Consider the following 21,302-nt stretch of genomic DNA (forward strand, 5'->3'; position numbering starts at 1 on the left):
GCTTCCGGTGATGGCCAGTAGGGGGCAGCCATCCTCTGGGCTACTTCATCTCTAGCTTGAAGGGCAGTATAGAGAGCCCTGGAAGGTGCAGTCCTGGCTTTGAGGAAGAGTTTTGGAGTCTGTCGATCTGAGGAAGCAGGGAGGAGTTTCCTAGTTTGAGGGAGATGAAAGAACTTTAGGGAGCATTCAAAGTAGATTTCTGGGTTTCTAGTATACCAAGCCAGGTGGCCACAAACATTGAAGCGTTAGAGAAGGCTGGCTGCTGGCCATCAAGGTGTGGAGATTTGAACAGCAGCTGCTTCTTGACAGTGAAACCTCTCTGATCCCTGGAGAAGGTGTTTTACCTTGAATCTGAAGGCCGTGGGGAGCCGTGATAGGTTCCAGAGTGACATAGAGACACGGTGCACAGTCCGGGCAGATGAGTCCGGTCACTACTGTAGGCAGACTGGGTTGGAGGGAGGAAGATTGGGTGCAGAAAAAGCTGAGTAGAGGTGACTTCCCTTTTCATTTATATTCTAAGCATGAGGTAATGAGGAGCTTCAGCAGGGAGGTGGTAGGGGCTGGGAAGGAGAGCATGGACAGGGGCCAGGAGGGGGGCTTGGGAACCGAGTAGATGTAGGAGATTAGAGGAAGGAGGAGCCAACGCCAACCGCATTGGGTGTCTGAGAAAACGAAGCATGCAGAATGGGGACACACTCACGGAATGTGGGAGGTGAATGGATTTCGTTTCTTTCAGGAGTTAGGGGAGTCATGGATGAGTCTGTTCCTGGGCCCTCTGGCCTCTGTTTCCTTATTAGGACATTGATGGGGGTTGGGATACATAGTCTTACCCATCTCTTCTATTTCGGGGTATATGGTTCACAGCTGTCAATCTGGATTGTTTGGAGAAGCTGGGGATCTGAGCTTGTGCGATTGCTGAGGGAGGGGTCCTGGGTGAGAGGGTGTGGGTCCATGCCCACAGATCTGAGGTGCCTGTTTGTGAGGCACGTGGGTGGCTGATGTGCCTACACTTGCTGCAAAGCTCCATTGTGCGTGGTGTGTGTGTGTGTTTGTGTGTGTGTGTGCGCGCGTGTGTGCGCGCGCGCATGCGCGCACCCGTGCCGTGCTCATGTATGTGAGGGAGAGCTACAGAGTGTGGGTGTGCACGTGATGGGCGTCCCTTGGTCTGTCTGGGTTAGCAGTGGCTGTGGTGGGGGCCAGCGGGGAGCAGTATTGCTCTAGGCTTCTTCCTGAGGCTCTCACACACTCCTCTTGCTCTCGTTCTGAAATAGCATCTGGACCGAAGCTCCATGAATATTTCACAACGATAATTCTGTGACCTGGACAGCCTGCCTCTGATTTACCAGCATATTCCCCTCCCCTGCCCTGGCCCAGAAGCCCCTCCTCCAACACTGCAGTTCACATCTCCCCTTCCCCTTCAACCTTACTTCCACCCCGGTCCACCTCCAGTCCCACTCATGAGCTTCCTCAAAGCCAGCCTAGCACAGGCTCATATAAGACCCTCAGCTCAGAGCTCTCCAGTTCTGATTGCTGTTCTCAATAGTCTCTCATCCATTTTACCGTCACATCTAGAGTCCATCTGCTATAGGCTTTGGATACCTATTCCTTCCGGTGCCTACCCCCTCTTCTGACCATCCTTGCAGGATCCCAGTAGCAGCTCACTCCTGAAACCCTAGCACCCAGGTCCCTCGCAGTCTGCCATTCCCACCTCTCAGGTTACATCCTTAACTCTGGATCCCAGATCACTTCCATCTGATGAGTCTCAAGGCTAAGCTTCATGCTAGCCCTGCCCCCCCCCCCCCGCCTCTTTACTTGCCTAGGAGAGGGAGCTCCTAGCCACAGTGCAGTGTAAGGCACCCCAACTTCATATCCTTGTCCCTTAACCTCTTAGCTTCTTCTAGTCGGCTCCGAGAACTGCTTCCTTGGCTTGATCCACCTACGAAGGCTTCTATCTCACTGGAGCAAAGAAAGAAAGACCAGATGGCTGTCGTGAGAACAGTGGTGTATGCTGGATACTTCATATGGGGCATTCAACAAAGGCAAACACAGGCTGAAATCTAGCCTTAGGCTCTGCTCTTTTGTGGCGTCACTGTGCTGAGGAAAACCTGCCTTTTCCAGCGACACCCAAAGCCATGTTTAGGCTGCTCGTGCCCATAGATATGAGTTACAGAATTTCCATGCGGGGAGGGGCTGCGTTTTGTTCTTGGAGACCTCTTAGCCAGGCTCCCAGTCACCTGTGTTAGTTGTTGAGTCACCAAACACTTCAGGACTGGTGGTAGCTGCTTCTCTTGGGCAAATTGGCGCCATCAGCACATACCCATAACGCCCAGGTAACTCAAGAACTAGAAGCTTTGGGAGGATCAGAATAACCTTGAGGCCCAGATCAGGGGAAGTCAGTGCAGCAGGTGAACCCACACAGCAGGAAATACTGATGGCCTGAGGTGGCTCTTCTCTTACAGGTCTAAGTCCCATTTCTGCTTTTGAGGTCTCTTTTTTGAGACAGGTTTTCTCTGTGTAACAGCCTTGGGTGTCCTGGCACTCTTTGTTGACCTGGCTGGCCTCGAATTCACAGAGATCTACCTGCTTCTGACTTCTGAGAGTAAAGGTGAGTGCCCAACCCGCCCCCCCCCCACCTTTGAGGTCTTGAGAAAAAACAAAACAAAACAAAACAAAAAAAATCTTACAGGAGATAAAATAATAGAATTTTTTAATAAATTTTTCCCCCAAACAATTTCTTTTGATCTTCACCACACAGGGGCCATGGTGGAGAGGAAATCTCTCCAGGCACCCTAAGAAGTGTCCTGGGTAGACTTAGGAGAAAAGTATTCCTCCGGTGTCAGGAGGCTGAAGGGATCAGGACAAGCAGGGTCCAGGGGCAGCCTGGGCCTCGCTGAGACATCCCTCCGAAGGGGGAGGAGGGGAGGCTCCCAGGGGGAGCTTTCAAAGGCTCTGCTGGTGGAAGGTGCTTTGCTGACAAAAAGCCCCTCCGAGTCCACTGGGGCCCCGGAGAGAGGAGCAACGGCTGCCTGGGGTGCCACGCCCCAGCCTTGGGATGGGGGTCAGAAGAGTTAATGTCTAGAGTCAGGGCGAATGGGGCCGAGCCACCTTATACACCGTCTTAGGGGCTGCCATACATAAGTCACAACAGCCCGGAAGGCAAATGAGGCAGCCTGGTCAGGGGAAGAAAAAGAGCGAGGAGGCCTAGGAAAGGTGCCAGGCCGGGTCGCAAACAAGGGGCAAGGACGGAGCCTCAGCTCCGTGGGGCAGAGAAGGGGAGCGGGGCGAAGGCCGTGATCTCTTCCATCCGAGCACCGCAGTCAGAGGTGATGGGGCGCCAGGAGCAAGAGGCAGAGCAGAGGGGTGCGCAGCCCGGCCGAGAGCGCGGGGCCACGCGAGTCCGCGGGCGCCTGGCACGCGGCCCCGGGACACGTCTGCTCGCCTCGCTGGTCCTCGCCGCCGTAGCCCCCCCAGTAGTCGTCCTCAGTGGGCGCGTCCCCGCCCTGACGCCCCCGCGAGTCCTCGGCGGGCAGGTCTCGGTAGAGCGTGGATGGGTCTGCGGGGGGAGCGCCCGCCTCGGCCACGCCGTACAGGTGGTTGGAAGAGCTGTTGCCGCGGGCGCGGCTGCCGGGCCGCGTGGGTGTGGGCGGCGGGCACGCTTGGAAATCGGTGTCGCGCAGCGTGCGCAGGTCCCGGCCCTGGCGCTCGGGCGGGGTGGCGCAGGTCACGTCGGAGCTGGACACCCGCGCGCGCTGGAACCAAGCCCAGAGCGGCCGAGCGCGGCAGTCGCACGCCCAGGGGTTGGCGTTGAGCCGCAGGAACTCGAGCGCCGGCAGGTCAGCCAGCGCCTCTCCCGGCAGCGAGGCCAGGCTGTTGTTGAACAGGTAAAGGATGGTGAGGCGGCTGAGACCGTGGAAGGCTGCGCGGTGTACGCCCTGCAGCCGGTTCCCGTGCAGCAGCAGCCGGTCCAGGCTGCCCAAGCCGCGGAACACGTGCTCCGTGAGCAGCCGCAGGCGGTTCCCGTGGAGGAAAAGGTGGCTCAGGTTGGCCAGGTCGGCGAACAAGTCATCCTGGGTAGGGGATGGAAACAGAAGAGAGTAGCCTGAGACAGGGTCGGGGTCTCCACTCCAGGACCTGGGAGAGGGTAAGGAAGGCATAATGGCAGGGTGGAAAAGTGGGAAAGGGCCTGACTCTTTTTTTTTTTTTTTGAGACAGCTCCAGCATCCGTATCCCAGCTATGGACCCAAGAGGATCTTCTAATCTCCTGCCTCCACCTCTTGATTTCTGAGATTTCAGGCTGTGTTACCAAAACAGTTTTATGTGGTTCTGGGGATCAGACCCAGGGTTTCAAACATGCTAGACTGCACCTTATCAACTGAGTCTGAGTCCTGAACTTCAAAACCATCTTCTAACCGATTTCCTATGGAGAAAGCTACGCAATTGAGGTCAGTGAGTCACGTTGCCCAGGGCCACTAGGGACCGAACCCAACAATGCCAGGCAAGAGCTCTAGCCCCAGCTCCCTTTTTACATCTATATTTTGAGTCAGAGTCTCACCGAATTGCCCAAGGCCGGTTTTGAACTTGCCGTTTAGCCAAGGTGGATCATGAACGTGTTAACCTCTTGAGTAGCTTGAATTAACACCCAGTAGCACAATACCCGGTTATATCAGTGGATCTTAAATTTTACTTATTTAATGTATCCCAGTACCCCACCCCGTGAGTGTGTGCGTGTGTGTGTCTGTGTGCACACACACACACACACGCCTGCATGTACGTGGGTATACAACTTGTGGAGTGTTCCTCTCCTTTCATCGTATAGGCTTCCAGGATAGAACTCAGGCCACCAGGCTTGGTGATAGCTACTTTTCTGGCGAGCCACTTTTGCTATCCCTCCTAGGGGAATCTAGAGCCTGTCAAGATGGTACTCAATCACCACACCGGGCCAATGCCACCTCACCTGCCTGATTCTTAAATTTAGAGTGTATCCCGGTCCCTTTCAGATACCAGTGACTTCCCGGTGCTTCCGTCTGGCAGGTGGGGGAAGCCTGAGAAGTCTGCCTTCCCAGGAGATGACGATGAGCCTGCCTGAAGACTTGAAGATTTGGAGTCAGACGGGGCTCTGACATGAGCTGACTGGGATACTTGGGAAAAGCCATTCTGCCTTTCTGTGCCTGGGATTCTTCCTGTAAAATGTGGTGATGAGATGGAGCCGCACGTATTAAGATGCTTGGATTTTCTTGGGGATTTAGCTCAGTGGTAGAGCGCTTGCCTAGCAAGCGCAAGGCCCTGGGTTCGGTTCCTAGCTCCGAAAAAAAGAAAAAAAAAAAAAAGATGTTTGGATTTTTAACGTGGGCAGACGCCGTGCGAATTAGCTATGTCTGTTAATTTGGCCAAGACAAGTTACCTCTACGAATGCCTTCTCCTCTGTAAAGTGGAAGCGAGCATTTCTAGCTCTGGGGTCTGTTCTGAGGACCAATAGAGAGCATTCACATAAGGTTCATGGGGTGGAGTGCAGACACAGTTTTGGTCCAGAGATGAAACCCACAGGCTTAGGAGGTGAAAGCACTAATCCAAGCCCCCAGTTTTTCCTATTCCTAGCTTCTGGACAAGTTGTTTAGCCCCACTGAGACCTGATTTCCTTACTGTGGAAGGGAAGAGGATTCTCAAACAGACTGAAGGAAGGTTAGACGTTACGGCACAGTAGCTAATAGAGGCACAGTCAGCCATCCATGATTCACAGTTGCCATGACAGCAGGGGTGCGTTTAGAATCCCGTCCCATTCACTTTCCTCTAAGAGAGAGATGCTCTTTACAGACTAGCAGTCCTCCTGGCAGAGTTACTCAGGGACCAACGTCAGCTCCACACCCCAGACAAGGAAAAGGACGGAAGAAGCTGAAGTCCCTGATGCACTGTATCACTGTATCACTCTGCATTGTATCACTGTATCATTGTATCATTGTATCTCTCTTACAGTGTGGGAACCGGGCCTGGGGTGAAGAAGTCATCTCCGCCCAGGAGAACCTTGGGATTATGGCTCTGGAGAGGACTCTGTATTTTAACCAGCTCACCAGGGAACTCTTGGTGGCGAGCTGGTGTGGGGCTGTAGTATGGTTGTAGAGTATTTGCCAATCGGTGTTCAAGAGCCTGAGTTGGATTGCTCTCGGGCCCAGACCCACGTGCAGTGTGATGTTGGAGCTAGAACTTAGGCTCTACTTTAAAAGAGCAGTTCGCTTCAGAGATGAAGGGTTTACCGTAGAAAGCGCCAGAACCCCATTCTCCTCACCCCACGGCCTTCAGGTCCTCCCGCAAATTGCTGTGGTCAGTAGAGTCCAGAAGATCTGGTTTAATAGGACAAGAGCATCCCTCTCTGCTCAAGGCAGTTCACCTTGGGCCTGTTCCCCAACCCTGGTCACCCACACCCCCAGGTGTCTGGGGACATGGTTCCTTCCTCATGCTACCTGGGCACCTGGTCCGAAGGTCTCAGGAGGGGGAGCATGCTGCATCCCAGCTCACATCCTCAGCCTCCACCTTCCTGTGTTCTCCTGTGCTCACACCTCCTCCCATATGCCTTCCGCCCTCTCTGCTACAGGAACTGAGTCTGCCAAGAACCCTCCTCTTGGTCACATTGAGATCAGTCCTCCTCAACCTTCTTGTTGCCTCTGACACCAGGACAGTTTTCTCCACCCTCTGATGTCACTACCCGGAATGGCCATTCAGGTCCCCCGCAGACCTGCTCATCCCAAGAACCTCAGATTTGTTGGTATCCAGTTTCTCCTTTTGTGTCCTGCCCAAAGGAAGGAGTTTGAGTCCTTCTGCTTAACCCATCATACAGCATCAGCAATAGGAGGTCACGCCCAGGGAAGGGTGTTCAGAGGGTCAGTCTGGGGGTACAGGAGAAGAGCACCAGGCTAACTAAGCATGACTTCGGAGACTTGGAGTTCAAACACCCCAGAGAACCCAGATGTTTTCAAACTCAGCTCAGTTTTGTATTCCAACCTCCCCTCCTCTGTGTTTCTTGGCTAAAAGTCTTGCTCCTCCTGACTCTGAGCCTCTGTCTTGGGGTCCATTCCCCTCCCCCAGCCCAAGTTATAGCCAAATCCCATCACCACTTCCTGAGCCGAAGCTCTCAAATCCGGCCCTTCCTCTCTCTGCCATTAAAACCTTTCTCTGTGCATTAATAAGCTCTTGACTTTCACAGACCCTGCCCTCCCCCATCACCTTCTTGCACACCCCCTCCCTCTGGGCTTGGAACATCTGCTAGAGTCATTCTCTTCCATTTCAAAAACCGCATTTCTCTTGCCTCCTGCCTGGCCGGTTCACAGCTTTCTGTATCCATTTGGAATCTAAATGCAGCATCCCTACACTTCCCCAACCTTGCACGAGAGCATCCTAACCTTGCCTTCCTCCAACCTTCTGGCACCTGGCATTGGTACTGATCTTCTCAGCCACCCAGGCTGTGTGACCTTGGACAGCTCCAGGCACCTCTCTGGGCCTGTGTTTGTTTGTTTGTTTGTTTTTCTCATCTGCGCCATAAGTGACTTGGAGTGGCTGATCCCCTGGGTCCCCTAAGCGTTTGCTAATTCTGACTCAATGAGCCCGGGAGTCGATCTCACTTATTCAGCAAAGCTGTTCTGTGTGTGCACTCGGCATTAGGCACCCCCGCTCGTGGTGCTTGCCCATCCATGGCAGGTGTCATAAGCATTGGCGTCAGCAGGTGATTTGCCAAGTTCTCGTTGAATGCCAAACCCTGTATGGCACGGATCCTGATAGTATCTTAATCATCAACACTATGAGGCAGATGCTATGATTATCTCTATTTGGAGACTAACAGAGAGGCTATCAGAGAAGGGGAGCCACTTGTCTAAGACCCAGCATCTAACACGGGCGCGAACTCCAGAGACAGGATGCTCAACACCTGCATTGCGGAACCTAATAGACCTGCACTAGTTCTACCCCAGCAACGCCAAGCTTGGTGAATTCAGTGCTGTTGCTCACTTCCTCCAGCCCTGCCTTCTCTCCAAGTTATCATCTCCTTTAGTCCTCACAGCACCTCCTACCCTGAGCACCATAGATGGGACCAGGAGGGCCCGGCAAATTAGAGAGGGCTTAGATTAGAACCCAGGTCCTCCTGAGCTCAAACACTGCTTGCAAACACCCAGTAAGCTGCTGCGGTAACCAAAGGAGAGAGGCAGCTTTACCATCTGGCCACTCTCCAACGGGCTCCGGCAGGCAGAGCAGGGATACTGTTTTTGTTCACCCTGGAATCCCTGGCACCCTGCATGCTGCCTGGCATGCAGGAGGTGCTCAGTGAGGAGTCTGCTGGTGAATGAACTGGCCTGGCACAGTGCCTAGCCCTCAGCAGCCATTCCGTGAGAAACCCCACCATTTCCACGGGCGTACGCCACATCCTAACGATGGACCTCCTCCAGAACTCTCGTGGGGCAGGCTGGGCTGCATCCTTGGTCACACCTGCTCCTGAGGATCTCACTGAGCCACATGTTTCCTCACCTGCTTGTGGCATCTCCTGGCCTAGTTCCTCCAGGCACCTCGCAGACAGAGGCTGTCTCTTTTCTTCTCTATAAAGGACCAGGTGTGAAGAGGCTTCCTTCCTATGGCACCCGGGGCTGCACAGGCCAAAATTGTTCAGAGAAGAAAAGTGGATCCCGATTCAGAAGACACCCCCCCCAGTGACCACCTAGAGGTCCATTAGGCTTGGGTCTTAACTGACCACAGGAGCAGGCACTGCTTGTGGCCTGAGGGTCAAGAGTAATTTATTAAACCCTAAGCTATGTATTCTACACCTTCACTAACGTCTCACAGCCTGTCTCTGTGGAAGGCAACATTTACGTGGCTCCCCCACCTAGGAAGCGGAGATGGGAGCTTGGAGAGGGAAGGCACCCTAAAGCCAAATAATTTGATAAAGAGGTTAGGATCTCAGGAGTAGTCATTAAAACAGAATCAAGGCCAGCAAGTTGGCCAGTAAAATTGTCCGCCACCAAGCCTGACAGCCTGGTTTCAGAAGTTGGAAGGAAGAGAGAACATGAAGGAAGGAGAGGACCAACTCCCCTGAGCTGTCCTTTGACTTCCACATGAGTGGCATGGCGCATGCGTACGCCCTGCAAGCATAAAAAAATGTAATTTAAAAATAAAAACAAGGGGTTGGGGATTTAGCTCAGTGGTAGAGCGCTTGCCTAGCAAGCGCAAGGCCCTGGGTTCGGGTCCCCAGCTCCGGAAAAAAAAAAAAAAAAAAAAAGAAAAGAAAAAAGGAAAAAAAACAAAGGCAAACAGCCTGTATCAGAAAAATCTAAAATTATGTCACCACTAGTGGAGAATTCCCCAACAAGGAAACTCTTGTTTCAAATTATGACGTTTGAATGAAATCTCCTTTAGGCCATGAGGCCAGACATCCAGGAGATATGGATGGGCTATATGTAGACAAGTCTATAGGAGGCATGGATGAGCTGCGTGCTGGACTTAGATCCTGCCTTCAAGAGAATTCATTATGTGGCTACAGACCTTCCGAAATCTGACGCAAACACGGATGAGCTCAGCACTTCAGGGTTCTCAGCCTGTGACAGTTCAGGTGCCTTCATCTCAGAGGGCTGCCTGTGCAGAATAACTTTCCCTTTAATACTGATGAGTCTTCTAGATAAACATCACTACTTAGGGGTGCGCACAAGAGGATGGACAGAACAGTGTGTCCAAGGCCATGCAAGAGGCTGGAAAGCACTGTTAAAACTGAACCATGGGACCGGGATGTGGCTCACTAGGTAGAAGGCTTTGCCTGGCATACACAAGGACCAGGGTTCCACCCAAGCACGCATAGGCAGACGCTGCAGGTACAGATGTGTAATTCCAGCACTCAGGAGTCAGAGGCAGGAAGATTAGGAAGTTCAAGGCCAGGGTTGGAGAGATGGCTCAGAACAAAGGCTGGTCTTGAAGAGACCTAGGTGTGATTCCTAGCACCCACACAGCAGCTCGCGAGCACCTGAAACTCCAACTCCAGGAAATCAAATTTCCTGTTCCAGCCTCATCAGGCACTGTGCACATGTGGTGCATAGATGTACACTCATACCCATAAAAATAAATCTCAAAAAAAAAAGAAAAAAGAAAAGCACAGGAGGAAGAGGAGGGGAGGAAGAGGAGGAAGAGAAAGAGGAAGTAGAAGTTGAAGTTCAAGGTCACCCTTGATTACATAGTAAGTTCAGAGCCAGCCTGGGATTCGTGAAATCTTATCTTAAAACAATCAACCAACCACACACACACACATGCTCACACACACACACTCACATACATGCCCACACACAGACACACAGACACACACACACAGACACATACACACACACAGATACACACACATACATGCTCACACACAGACACACAGACACACAGAGACACACAGACACAGACACACAGACACAGATACACACACATACATGCTCACACACATACAGACTCACACAGACACACACATACACAGACACAGACACCACACAAACACACTCACATATACAGACACACACAGACACTCACACACATACACACAGACACACACACACAGACACACACAGAGACACCACACACACACACACACACACACACACACACACACACACAGACACACACAGACACAGACACCACACACACACCTACACCACATACACACACACACCACACACACACAGACACCACACACACACAGACACACACACACAGACACACACACACCCAGACACACACACACCAGACACACACACACAGACACCACACCACACACACACAGACACACACGCACACACACACACACACACAGACACACACACACACACACACACACACACCACACACACACAGACACACAGACACACAGACACATACACACACACAGATACACACACATACACACATACACACACAAAAACACACACTTACCCACTCACAGACACACTCACATACATACACACAGACACACACACATACCCACACCACACACACACACACACACACACACACACACACACACACATACACACACTCACATACACACAGACACAAACACACACACACCCACACACACACAGACACACACACACACAGACACCACACACACCAGACAGCCACCACACACACACAGACACACAGACACACACACACACACACAGACACCACACACACACAGACACCACACACACACACACACACAGACACACACACACACACCACACACACAGACACACACAGACACACAGACACACACAGACACCACACACACAGACACACACACACACACACACACCACACACACACACACACACACACACAGACACCACACACACACAGACACACAGACACACAGACACACACACACACACACAGAAACTCCTAGCCTACTTCATTTTACTTCAGGGTACTAGCACTGGAAGGCATGGTGTATCTGGCAGGTCACATGTCAGCTCCTCCTCCCCCTGCTGTGGAGTTGCAGACACTTCCATTCTGTGCTCCTTGGAGCCTTATCTGTCCCTGCTGCCAGGCAGCTTGAAGCTCAGCTTGGTGGGGAGCCTACTAAGGTCCCAGTCACAGGGTCAACGGCTTCAGGGACATATGTCCCACACATCCATGGGATCCCCAGTGTGCACTTCCCCAGTGCACACTCTGGTGAAAGCCTCTGCCGGCAAAGGCCTGTAGGCACAAGATGAAGTGGCTGAGCGTGCTCGGTAACTGTGGCTCCCAACAAATTCAGGAAGAAGAGAAATAGGAGGTGTGTCTTGGATCCTATCCATGGCCTCAGAATAATCCTTAGAGTTGACCCAGATCTCTAAGATGAAGTTCAAGCTGGGGCACATCACTGGGACCAATGTTAAATAAAGCTCATTAAAAAAACAAAAAACCATGGCATTTTAACAAGCGTTTATATAGCTCTTATATATGCCAAGCACTATTCTAAGTGTGCTACAAATTATTCATGCGTTTAGTGCTTACAAAATCCCTGGGTGATGGATGCTCATATTCCTCCCATTTCACAGATAGGAAAACTGAGGCCCAGGTTTGAAAACTGCCACTTGCTCGTAAATGGCAGTGTTGATGTCTATAAAGTGCTTTACCTAGGACCTAACATGATGTATACTTACTACGTGCCTGCTAAGTTGATTATTGTTCATCAATAATGAGACATACTATTCCAGTACACTTTGCATTTTCTGCATATTCTCCATTTGAATACTGTTCCCAAAGCTGTCGTATTTTTAATACAGCATACAACGGAGGCTCAACAAATTAGCATCACTATTGTTCTGAAGAGCATCAGGGGCTCACTGATGACCAAGCCCAGGTTGGGGAGAAGGCAGGGCCTTCTGGGTCAGGTGGGGAGTACCCCCTTCTAGCCAAAGGCTCTACTACTAGGGAAGGTGTCCTCCTGGGATGGTGTTTGTTTAGGAGGGTGCGTTTCTGCTTCATGGGGAAATGAGATGTAGGGTTTAACAGCCAGCCAGCCAGCCAGCATAAGAACAATAGTAAATGATAATTAGATCAATAAGAATAACAATAAATAATAATTATTCTTCTCAGCACCCCGCCCCCAGCTGTGTAGCAGAGTTTTACCCGAGACAATGGGTTTAAGGGACAGTGTCTGGAAAGGGTGAGGTTTTCCCTTGTGCTCTTACTCCCAGGGAAGAGTGTGACTTCTGTGAGACAACCCCCTCCCTAGCAATGACTCCACCCGTTGTCCAGCTTGCACGACAAGTGGGAGGACTCGGGGGTGGATGGGAAAAGATCACGCAAAGGCCTTTGGGCTGAGGCTCTTGGAGAAAGGAGAGATTTACAGACTTTGGGGAGTGTGCTGAGTGGGTGAGTGAAGGGAGACAGACAGAAGAGGCAGAGGGAGCCGTACGTATGGGGGAGGTGAGTCAGGAGACAGAGAGGGACAGACCCACAGGCAGAGGCGAATGGGGTTAGAGAGATACAGAGAAAGGGGTGGACAGACACTGAGAAAGAAGACAAACAGGTAGAGGGAGGTGCTGAGTCAGGAAAGAAGACAGGACAGGTACTTCAGTCCAGAGAGAAAGAGGCGGAAGAGGCCTGGGGAGACGCTGGCTCACCTGTAGGTGGAGCAGGCTGTTCTCCTGGAGGTAGAGGTACTGTAGGCTGACCAGGCCTCGGAAGATGTTGCCAGGCAGACTGCTGAGCTGGCACCGATACAGATGTAGTGACTGCAGCCTCTCCAGGCCCTGGAAGGTGTCAGGCTCCAGGGAGCGCAGGTGCCGATTGTCACCGAGGTCCAGTTCCTCTAGGGCCTGCAGATGGCGGAAGGTGCCAGGGTAGATGGTGGAGAGGTTGTTGGAGAAGAGCCACAGGGTGAGCAGGTTGGGCCCAAAGGTGCCTGGCCGCAGTGAGCGAATGAGGTTGTTCTGCAAGAAGAGTCGCTGTGTACTGGGTGGCAAGGACAGCGGCACCGAGGAGAAGTTGTTGGCCTGGCAGCTCACTGTGGGCGGAGAGGAGTAGCAGGTACAGAGCATAGGGCAGCTGGGGGTCACAGGAGGGAGGGCCAGGAGTGTCAGCAGGAGGCAGGCTGAGGCAGGACCTGTGGGGAGAGCAGAGTGAGGCTTACTGGGTGGGTGGGTAGGGGTCTAGATACAACCTCACAGGCTTGGGAGGCCTGGCCTCTCCCCTCACATCACTCTCTAGGTTTCTTTGAGGTACACACACCTCTTTTTCTTTTTCCCTCTCTGTCTCTGTCTCTCTGTCTCTCTGTCTCTCTGTCTCTTTCTCTCTCTCTCTCTGTGTGTGTGTGTGTGTGTGTGTGTGTGTGTGTGTGTGTGTGTCTGTGTCTGTGTTTTCTTCTTTTTGAGACAGGGTCTTATGAAGCCCAGGTTGCCCTCAAATTTAATGTTTAGCTGAGGATGTCCCTGAACTTGTGCACCTCCTGCCTCTGCCTTCCCAGTGCTAGGATCATAGTGGTGTGCTCCACGCCTGGTTTATGCAGGGTTGGAGATCAAACCTAGGGCCTTGTGCATGTGAGGCAAGCACCCCACCAAGTCAGCTACAATCAGCTACGAGGCTGAGATTGTTCAAGGCAGAGAGAGACGTAAAGGGGAGGCAAGTCAGAGAGGGACAGACAGACAGAGGCCAACGGGTTAGAGAGATAGAGAGATTTCAAACCTGCCTTTTGAGAGACGGAGTTTGTCAAGAATGGATGCTTGTGGAAGAGTGAGGGCTCCTCTTTCTTTCACCCCAGTCCTTTGTCCTCTAGCCCTCAGGGGAGCAGATCAAGATGGGACCCCTGAGGTTTGACTGGGGAGCTTTGCCTGGAGAGAGGTGGGCCTGCATCCCCCAACACTTGGTGGATTTTGTAGACAGCACTGGGAAGTGTCTAAAGCTGTTTGGGGAGCAAGCATCTTTTTATTCCTGACTGTTTTCCTGTTTGACCTTGTTTAGAGTGAGGGTCAGAAGTCTGGGACTAGGGCTAGGGTTTCCTTAGTACTGAAGCAGGGCTGGGCTTCTATGGGGTAGGGACAACCCTTCTTAGGGTGTTAAACGACAGCACTGCCTTCTACCCACCAGATGCCAGCAGCACCCTGCCCCCAGTTATGACAATCAAAATGTCTCTAGACATTGCCAAATGTCCTCTGGGAGCAACACCAGCCCACTCGAGAAAGCTAGACACTAACTTGAGACCCGTGGTGGCTAGAAGGCCTGTAGGTGGCAGGGTGACCCACACCTTCCTCCCTGTCCTCGAAGGCCTTGGAAGCATCTTACCCTTTTCCACCTAGGAAGTGGTTAGAGGGTGGGGCTTCAGAATCAACTCAGGCTTTACTCATTCAAAGTCTCCTTTAAAGTCTTTGTTACCTTTTTCTTTTCCCCCAAGTAACTTGGAATTTGGCCATGGGCTATTCTTACAACCCAGACAGGAAAGCAGGACTAAAGTGTCCAGAATGGGTGCCTGTGTTTCTCTGCCCCACCAAGGAGCCCAGAGCCCTGGCCCTCAATGCTACAGATAGAGGCTCCAGTTGGAACCCCTGTGGCCTTAGTTCTATCAGAATTCCCAGAAACCCTCTGAGATTTTCCTGGGAGGGGGTGAGCCTGACCCTACAAGGCCAGAAAGCCATTCCTTTGAGCTCAGGAGTCAGAGGTAGGAAAGCCTGGTTTGGGGGTGGGGGTCCCCGTGGCTCAGGGGGGTGTGTAGGTGAGAGGTGGGTAACTTTGAGTGCCAGATCTCTAAGGCTGCAAGCTGAGGTTTGAGTGTGATGTCTCCAGGTGCTCTGAGGTGTCTGTGTGTGTGAAGGGGGCTGTGATCTGGGGAGGGGGGGGTGCAGTGTGAGACAGGTGTTCACTACTGAAGGTGCCAGCAGCATGACAGGCAAGGTTGTATCAGTCACCTACATCTCTTGCTGTATTCCTCCACCGACAGTTCCCCGTGCCCCTGGGCAGGGTGCCTCCTAGTTCTTTCAGGCGCGTCCCAAGGCCGACCCAGCCCGATTGTGTGTGGTAGCCCCCTCCTGGTGCCTGAGTGAGAGAGCGTGTGCTGGCGGTCCTCTGCGTGTGTGAGTGCCGGGCCCCGTGCGTGTGTAGGCTGGGTGTGATGTAATATTCAGTGACACAGCGCGGCTGTTCCATTCGTTCACACCACCTCCGCGTTTCTCGGTCCTTCTCACCCCTCCCCCGTGCGGCGGTTCACGATTACTTTTCTCCCGAGTTTTTCAGAGCCACGTGGGGTGGAGGAGCACGTCTCTCACCCCTGATCTTAAGGAGGAAGGAATAGGGTGTGGAAGTCCAGTGTGGGACCTTGGGTGGGCTTCCCCAGTCCTGAAGGCTGGGGTTTAGGATTGGAGATTTCAGAGCTGTGCTGGGCCTATGGGAATGACAATTGGATTTCAGAGAAGGCAAACAACTTACCCAAGGTCACACACTACAAAGTGGGACAAGACAAGGGCCAGAAAAAGACTGGCCTGGTGTCCAGTAGGGCACTCCTCTTCCTGTCAGAGTCACCCTCTGCGCTCCCCTTCACTAAGGACTTTACACCAAAGGAAGCCAGATCCTTCTCTGATCCCTTAATCCCACCCCCATCCACAAGCTCGCCTGAGTGTCGGCAGCATAGCGGTCAACCTCCCCATCCCCCCAGGATTATGAGGCTCTTCTTCCAGCGTCCGAGGCTGGCTGACAGACTGCTATCCGAGGAGACAAAGCGGGAAGGGCTGCAAACCCAGAAGGTCCCAGGTCCCGAGCTCAGGTCAAGTTCATCAGGGGCTGGCGAGTTCCCTCACCTTTTTTGGCCCAAACTCCCGGTTTGGCTCCTCACTCATTCCAAGCTCCTCTCCTCTTTGCCCTCACTGCCTCCCTGCGGTCCGGTCCGCGCCTCGCTTTTCTCTCAGCAGGATTCACTTCCCTCCTGTCTCAGTGGTATTCCCTGCAGGCCCTTTGAGGAGGGACCCTGGTGGGGGGGCTCCACGGCAGCTGCTGCGTAACAGTGACTCTGATGCCATTTCTGGCCCTCACTGCCGTGCAAAGCAGCTGTAACCCAAGGAGCTTCATCCATAATTCAGGTTGCGGCTCTCACTGGAGGCAAGGGGGAGGGGGAGTTGAGGGGCTCTGGGCTTCTCTGCCCCCAGGCGGGGTTGGAGCGGGCACTCCAGGCAGAGGCAAGGTAGGGAGCTGGGAAAGCACCTTGTCCTCCCTCCCCTCTCCTCTTCCCTGCCCCCTAGCACCATTTCCCTTCTCCCACATCCCCTCCCTAAGCCCCACTTCTCACACCTCTTTACAGCCATTTCAGGCCCTCCCCCAGGACCACAGCTATACTCTAGGTTCCCCTATGCATGCCTGGGGCCAGCACAGTGTATCAGAGGTGGACTGGGGATCCTCAGCCACCATGTAGAACAAATCTTTGGGAGACAGGAAAACACTGAGGGCTGGAAAGCAGAAGAGTGGGCTTCTGGTTGGTAGAACCCCTTTCTGTCCTTCCCAGAATCCTTGGTTTCTTCCCCCTTGCAGTCAAGGCGGAAGGAAGCCTTTTCTGCAAGCCTCTTTCACCCTCTGTTCATCTCTTTACTAAAGTGAGTAGGTAAGCCCCCTTCCCCCACATGCATGGCGTTCTGGACCAGAGAAGGGCTCAATCTGCCATTGAGCACCTACTGCATGCCAGCACTTCATTTCTGCATTCTGCCCTCTTTATCCACACAACCCAACCTGTCAAGGCCCCTAGGGAGATCAATAGTACAAAGGCCCCAACCTTTCTAGGAAGGGAGGAAGACTTCATTATGAAGTCCAAGTGTAATGTGGAATCCACAGCTGAAAAAACATGTACTGGACTGTGGTCCAAAGACCCGCTCTGACCTTTCTTTCAGTGCCTTCCCCCATCACACCCTCTGGATATGAGATGCTGGCCTAGAAGTAAAGGGAAGATAGGTACTGTGCCCAGCTGTTTGGTCTTGGGACAATCACAATGCTAGCTGTTTGGCTGTTCAGGGTCAGGGTCAGGGGGTGTGGGTGGGGACGGGACAGGATGGACATAGGCTCTCTCTATAGATTTCTACTCCTGGGCTCCAGGTTCTGGCTACTCTAGAGTCAAGAAGAGGTGACCATTGCCCAAAGGCATAGCCATAGCCAGATCTGGCCACAGGAGGGAGTGGAGAGAGGCTACAACATGATATTGATCCCGGAAGGCTAAGGTACCCAGAACCAAAAGGATCCATTCACCAAGGGATCATGGTCAAAACCCAAGGGCTGCCAGACCTTGGAGTACCCAGGATCTGATATGAAGTTCTCAGTTTGTGCCAACCGTTAGACCAAAAGCCCCTTGGGAATAAGAAACATGAGGAGGAAGGGGTGGGGGCTGGGTCCAAGGCAGGAACCAGGGCGCACCATAATAGGGCAGAGATGTCCCAGGAAAAGTAGACAGGCCTCTAGTTGTAGAAAGAAGGTACTGGGTCCTAAATACAAGCACCATCTGAACACCTCAAACGCTGCCTCAGGGAAGAGTCAGGGGCCTGCCAGACAGATGCTGAGGGGGCAGGGGGTGAGGAGGTGGGGGGCCTTGGGAGTGGCATGGGGGCGATGGCATACCAGTGACGCAGGGGCCTGAGGAGGCACCAATGCAGGTGACTGGAGGCTTTAAAGCTGCTGCAAACAGCTTCTCACTCTGCCAGAATGTAACACCCCAAAATAAGCAGCTACTGTGGGGCGGCAGGATCCGACGTCGGGGCTCAGATATAAATGGCAGCGCTGAGCCAGCCCAGGTACCCACCCCAAGGAAGCTACCGCCCCCCTCACCACCACACACAGAGTGCTCACGCTCCTTCCCTGGCATCTGACCCAGACCCTGAGCTCAGGGTCCACTGGACTAGCTACTCCCTGAGAGAAGGGACATACCAGGCAGGAGCTTTGGAACGGAGGGCTTCCCACGTGGAAGTGGTTACCAGAAGCCTCTTTGTCTACTCCCTGGGCACCATCGCTCCTCTTCCATTTCCCTCTCTGGCTTCTGTTGACATCCTAATCCATCTCAAATCACTCTACCACATGGGGATCCCGGCCCCAAACCTGGTAACCATTTTCCCTGTGTCTGACTCTTACATCTCTCCTCCCTCACCAGCTTCCGCTGGCTTCTAGTCCTCCCATCCCCTTTCCATTCCAATCTCCTAGAGCCCCAGTCCTCACCCTTCCGGTTATCTCCCCCCACCCGCCCCATTCTAGCTTTCTATCCCCATCTACATCTCTCCCCTGAACTGGTCACCCTCTCCTCCCTCTTCCTTGATCTTCCCCTGGACCCCAGTTTCCGGTCGTCTAACCTTTATTCCTCCTACTACCCCTCCTTTATCCCGCCCCCACCTCCTCTTTCTCACCCCCACCTCCCTAGACACTTTTCTCATCCTGACTCCCCTCCTCCCTCCGACCCCTACCCTCCCCGCCCCCAGTCTGCAGCCCACACCCTTGCTGTCACTCAGTGCTCGGAACTAGCCTCCTTCTAGCCCCTCCATCTGTGCAACTAGCAGGGCCATTGGGAGTCGCTCTCTACCCCCTACATTCCCAGACAGCCCCCTACCCACATGGCTTGTCTTCCCAGGTGACTGGAAAGTGCTGAGACACCGGGCGAGAGGAGTTGCTGAGTCTGCGCTTCCCCAGCCGGCCCGAGTCCTCAGCGTCCCCCGGAGCAGGTGGAGCCGGGACAACAGAATCTGAGCCGCTTTCTCTTCCTCCCAGCCAGTTCGGTCTGCCCTCCGCGTCCCCCCTTGGTCACGAGCTCCCCGCACATTCCCGCAGGCTCCAAGCCCAGTGCCCTCCTGCGGCTGGCAGCTCTGGGGGCGGAGGCGCGGCTCCCGCGCTAAGCGGTTTTTTGCTCCCTACCCACCCCACCCCCTTCACTGCCCCACCCTCGTGCCCAAGGAGAGGGGCGCCTCTCTCTAGTGTCCTCCCGCCGGCCGGTGTCCCTACCTTGCAGCAGGCGCCGGAGCCCGGGCAGCATCTTGTCTCGACGATCGGGGGAGGGGGCGGCGGGGGGGGGAGGGCGCTCCCACTCGCTCCCTTATCCCGCCGGACACACGGCGGGGACTCCGCGGGGCTCCGTAAGGACCCGGGAGTCCCGGGCTACGTAGCGGGGCTGCGGAGCTCTACCCTGCGCCCCCCGGACTCCGTGCCTCTGAAGGAGCCATCGGCCCCGACGGGACGGGGCGGGGCACGACGAGATGGAAAGGGCTGGGTTGACCCTGGACAACGGGTGTCCGCGCCCCCTCGGCAGCGCGGCCCCGCAGGGAGTCGGTTAGTCTGTCGGTCCGTGCGCCCCGGCTGCTCGCCGAGGGAGAGTGGGGACAGCGAAGAAGCGCTCCCCCCCCCCCATTCCCGCACTCGCTGGCTCCTCCCTCGCTTCCCGGCCTGCCGGTTTAACCCTTTGGTGACTACTAGGAGGCGGGAGTAGTTCTCCATCTAGCCCACTCAGTCTCGGGCCCCCTCCCAACCTTGGGAGATCGGGAAGGCTGTGTTCCCGTAGCCTCCGCGGCGCCATGCCTTTAGAGAAATCCCTTCTTGCTCTGTGTGTGTGTGTGTGTGTGTGTGTGTGTGTGTGTGTGTGTGTGTGTGTGTGTGTGTGTGTGTGGCGCGCGCGCGCGCACTCAGTAGTGTTAAGTCCCCCCAACCCACGACTTGCACAGGGTGAGGGTTTCCCCTCTCAACTTTCCCAGAAGATACGCAGTTTCTGAGTAGTTTCCAACTCAGCGCCCCTCCTCCTGCCCTGTCCTTCGCGATCCTTTGGGTTCTAAAGACTCCAAGATTTCACGTTCTCTTTGGGTCCCAGACTCCCAGGGCGGCTTGTATAGCTATAGGACCAGTGAGTAAAGGAGTTTGTGTGAGCAAGTGTATGGGCGCGTGCCCGCGCGCGCACACGCTTGGGCAGGTGTAGTTGAGTGCTAGCCTTTTATTCCTGTCGGGAAACAGGGCGGGAGTATGAGTGTGTGCGCGCTGCTTTCTGCGCTGGTGGACCACACGAGGGCTGTGTGAAGTTCTGCGCTCGCGAGTTTGGGATGGGAAGCGAAGAGAATAAATGTTCCGGTGTGTTGTATGTACCTTGCAAGCTTTTTACAAATAGGTGTAAGTTTGGGCGTGCGTGCGGATTGTGTGAGTGTGTGAGTGTGTGTGTGTGGACACGCACGCGCGCGCGCGCGTGTATTTACGAGATATGGCCCAAAGGGTATGATATCTTATCCCTCGCCAGAGGGCAGAAGAGGACCCAAAAGTGGCAGCTGACTGCTGGATCACAGAAACTTCTAACCCTCTTACAGAGGGGCCAATAGGGGCCCCACAGGGACCCTAGACTCCTCTATCCTGGCGGTATCAGCCAATCCCTGACCTCAGCGCCTTATTTTAAAAGCTGCAACGCCTTTTCTGCCGGTCTTGGTCAGTCCAAGGTTCCCGTACTTGGTTTTTAATAACTACTGTGTGAAGGATACTTAGGGGAGCCGCTTTGGGGACCGTCGCCAAATGGCACAGGCGGGGTTGGGATTGCTGCAGTGATGCGTACGGCGCTGGGTGCCAGGGCCATCTGGACGCAGTCGGACCCTGCCTGCAACAACTTGGAAGCATTAGGTGACCTCTCTTGTGAGTGGAGCGGAGGAACCCTTAGTCCAAGCACCGGACTCTTCTTCATACCTGCGCCTGGGTCCAACGCTGTGCACGGCATACAGTCGGCGCCTTATAAATGTTAGTCTCATCCTTCTCATTCACTCCATGCTCCTTTCATAATCTGCCATTCTTCTCTCGTACTCATTCGATTTCTTTCATTTCTCCCCCAACTCTTATTCATATTTTATGATTCCCCATCTTTATTCTCA

General features: G+C 53.8%; 1 protein-coding gene across 4 annotated transcripts; it reads right to left on the bottom strand.

Annotated features, from left to right (window-relative positions):
• Positions 1–2,690: 2,690 nt before the first annotated feature.
• On the bottom strand, positions 2,691–19,766 carry Rtn4rl2 (reticulon 4 receptor like 2). Of its 4 annotated transcripts, none has more exons than XM_032903610.1 (3): positions 19,414–19,766; positions 13,092–13,573; positions 2,691–4,067 (listed from the first exon to the last, which is right to left on the bottom strand). In XM_032903610.1, the coding sequence occupies exons 1-3, from the start codon at positions 19,442–19,444 to the stop codon at positions 3,318–3,320; spliced, it is 1,263 nt and encodes a 420-aa protein (XP_032759501.1). In that variant the 5' UTR covers positions 19,445–19,766; the 3' UTR covers positions 2,691–3,317. The 4 variants fall into 4 exon arrangements, with proteins under 4 accessions (XP_032759501.1, XP_032759502.1, XP_032759500.1 ...); XM_032903611.1 differs by lacking the exon at positions 19,414–19,766 and adding an exon at positions 19,029–19,271; XM_032903609.1 differs by lacking the exon at positions 19,414–19,766 and adding an exon at positions 18,049–18,570.
• Positions 19,767–21,302: the final 1,536 nt, after the last annotated feature.

The sequence above is a fragment of the Rattus rattus genome, chromosome 5 (genome assembly GCF_011064425.1).
Source record: "Rattus rattus isolate New Zealand chromosome 5, Rrattus_CSIRO_v1, whole genome shotgun sequence".
NCBI classification, from domain to species: Eukaryota; Metazoa; Chordata; class Mammalia; order Rodentia; family Muridae; genus Rattus; species Rattus rattus.

Excerpts from the sequence above, each read along its gene's own strand:
- Rtn4rl2 (XM_032903609.1), bottom strand. The coding sequence starts at position 18,292 with ATGCCAGGGAAGGAGCGTGAGCACTCTGTGTGTGGTGGTGAGGGGGGC. Across the intron at positions 13,574-18,048 it reads CTCAGGCCCCTGCGTCACTG|GTCCTGCCTCAGCCTGCCTC; the intron begins GTATGCCATCGC and ends CTCTCCCCACAG. Across the intron at positions 4,068-13,091 it reads ACAGCCTGCTCCACCTACAG|GATGACTTGTTCGCCGACCT; the intron begins GTGAGCCAGCGT and ends TCCCCTACCCAG.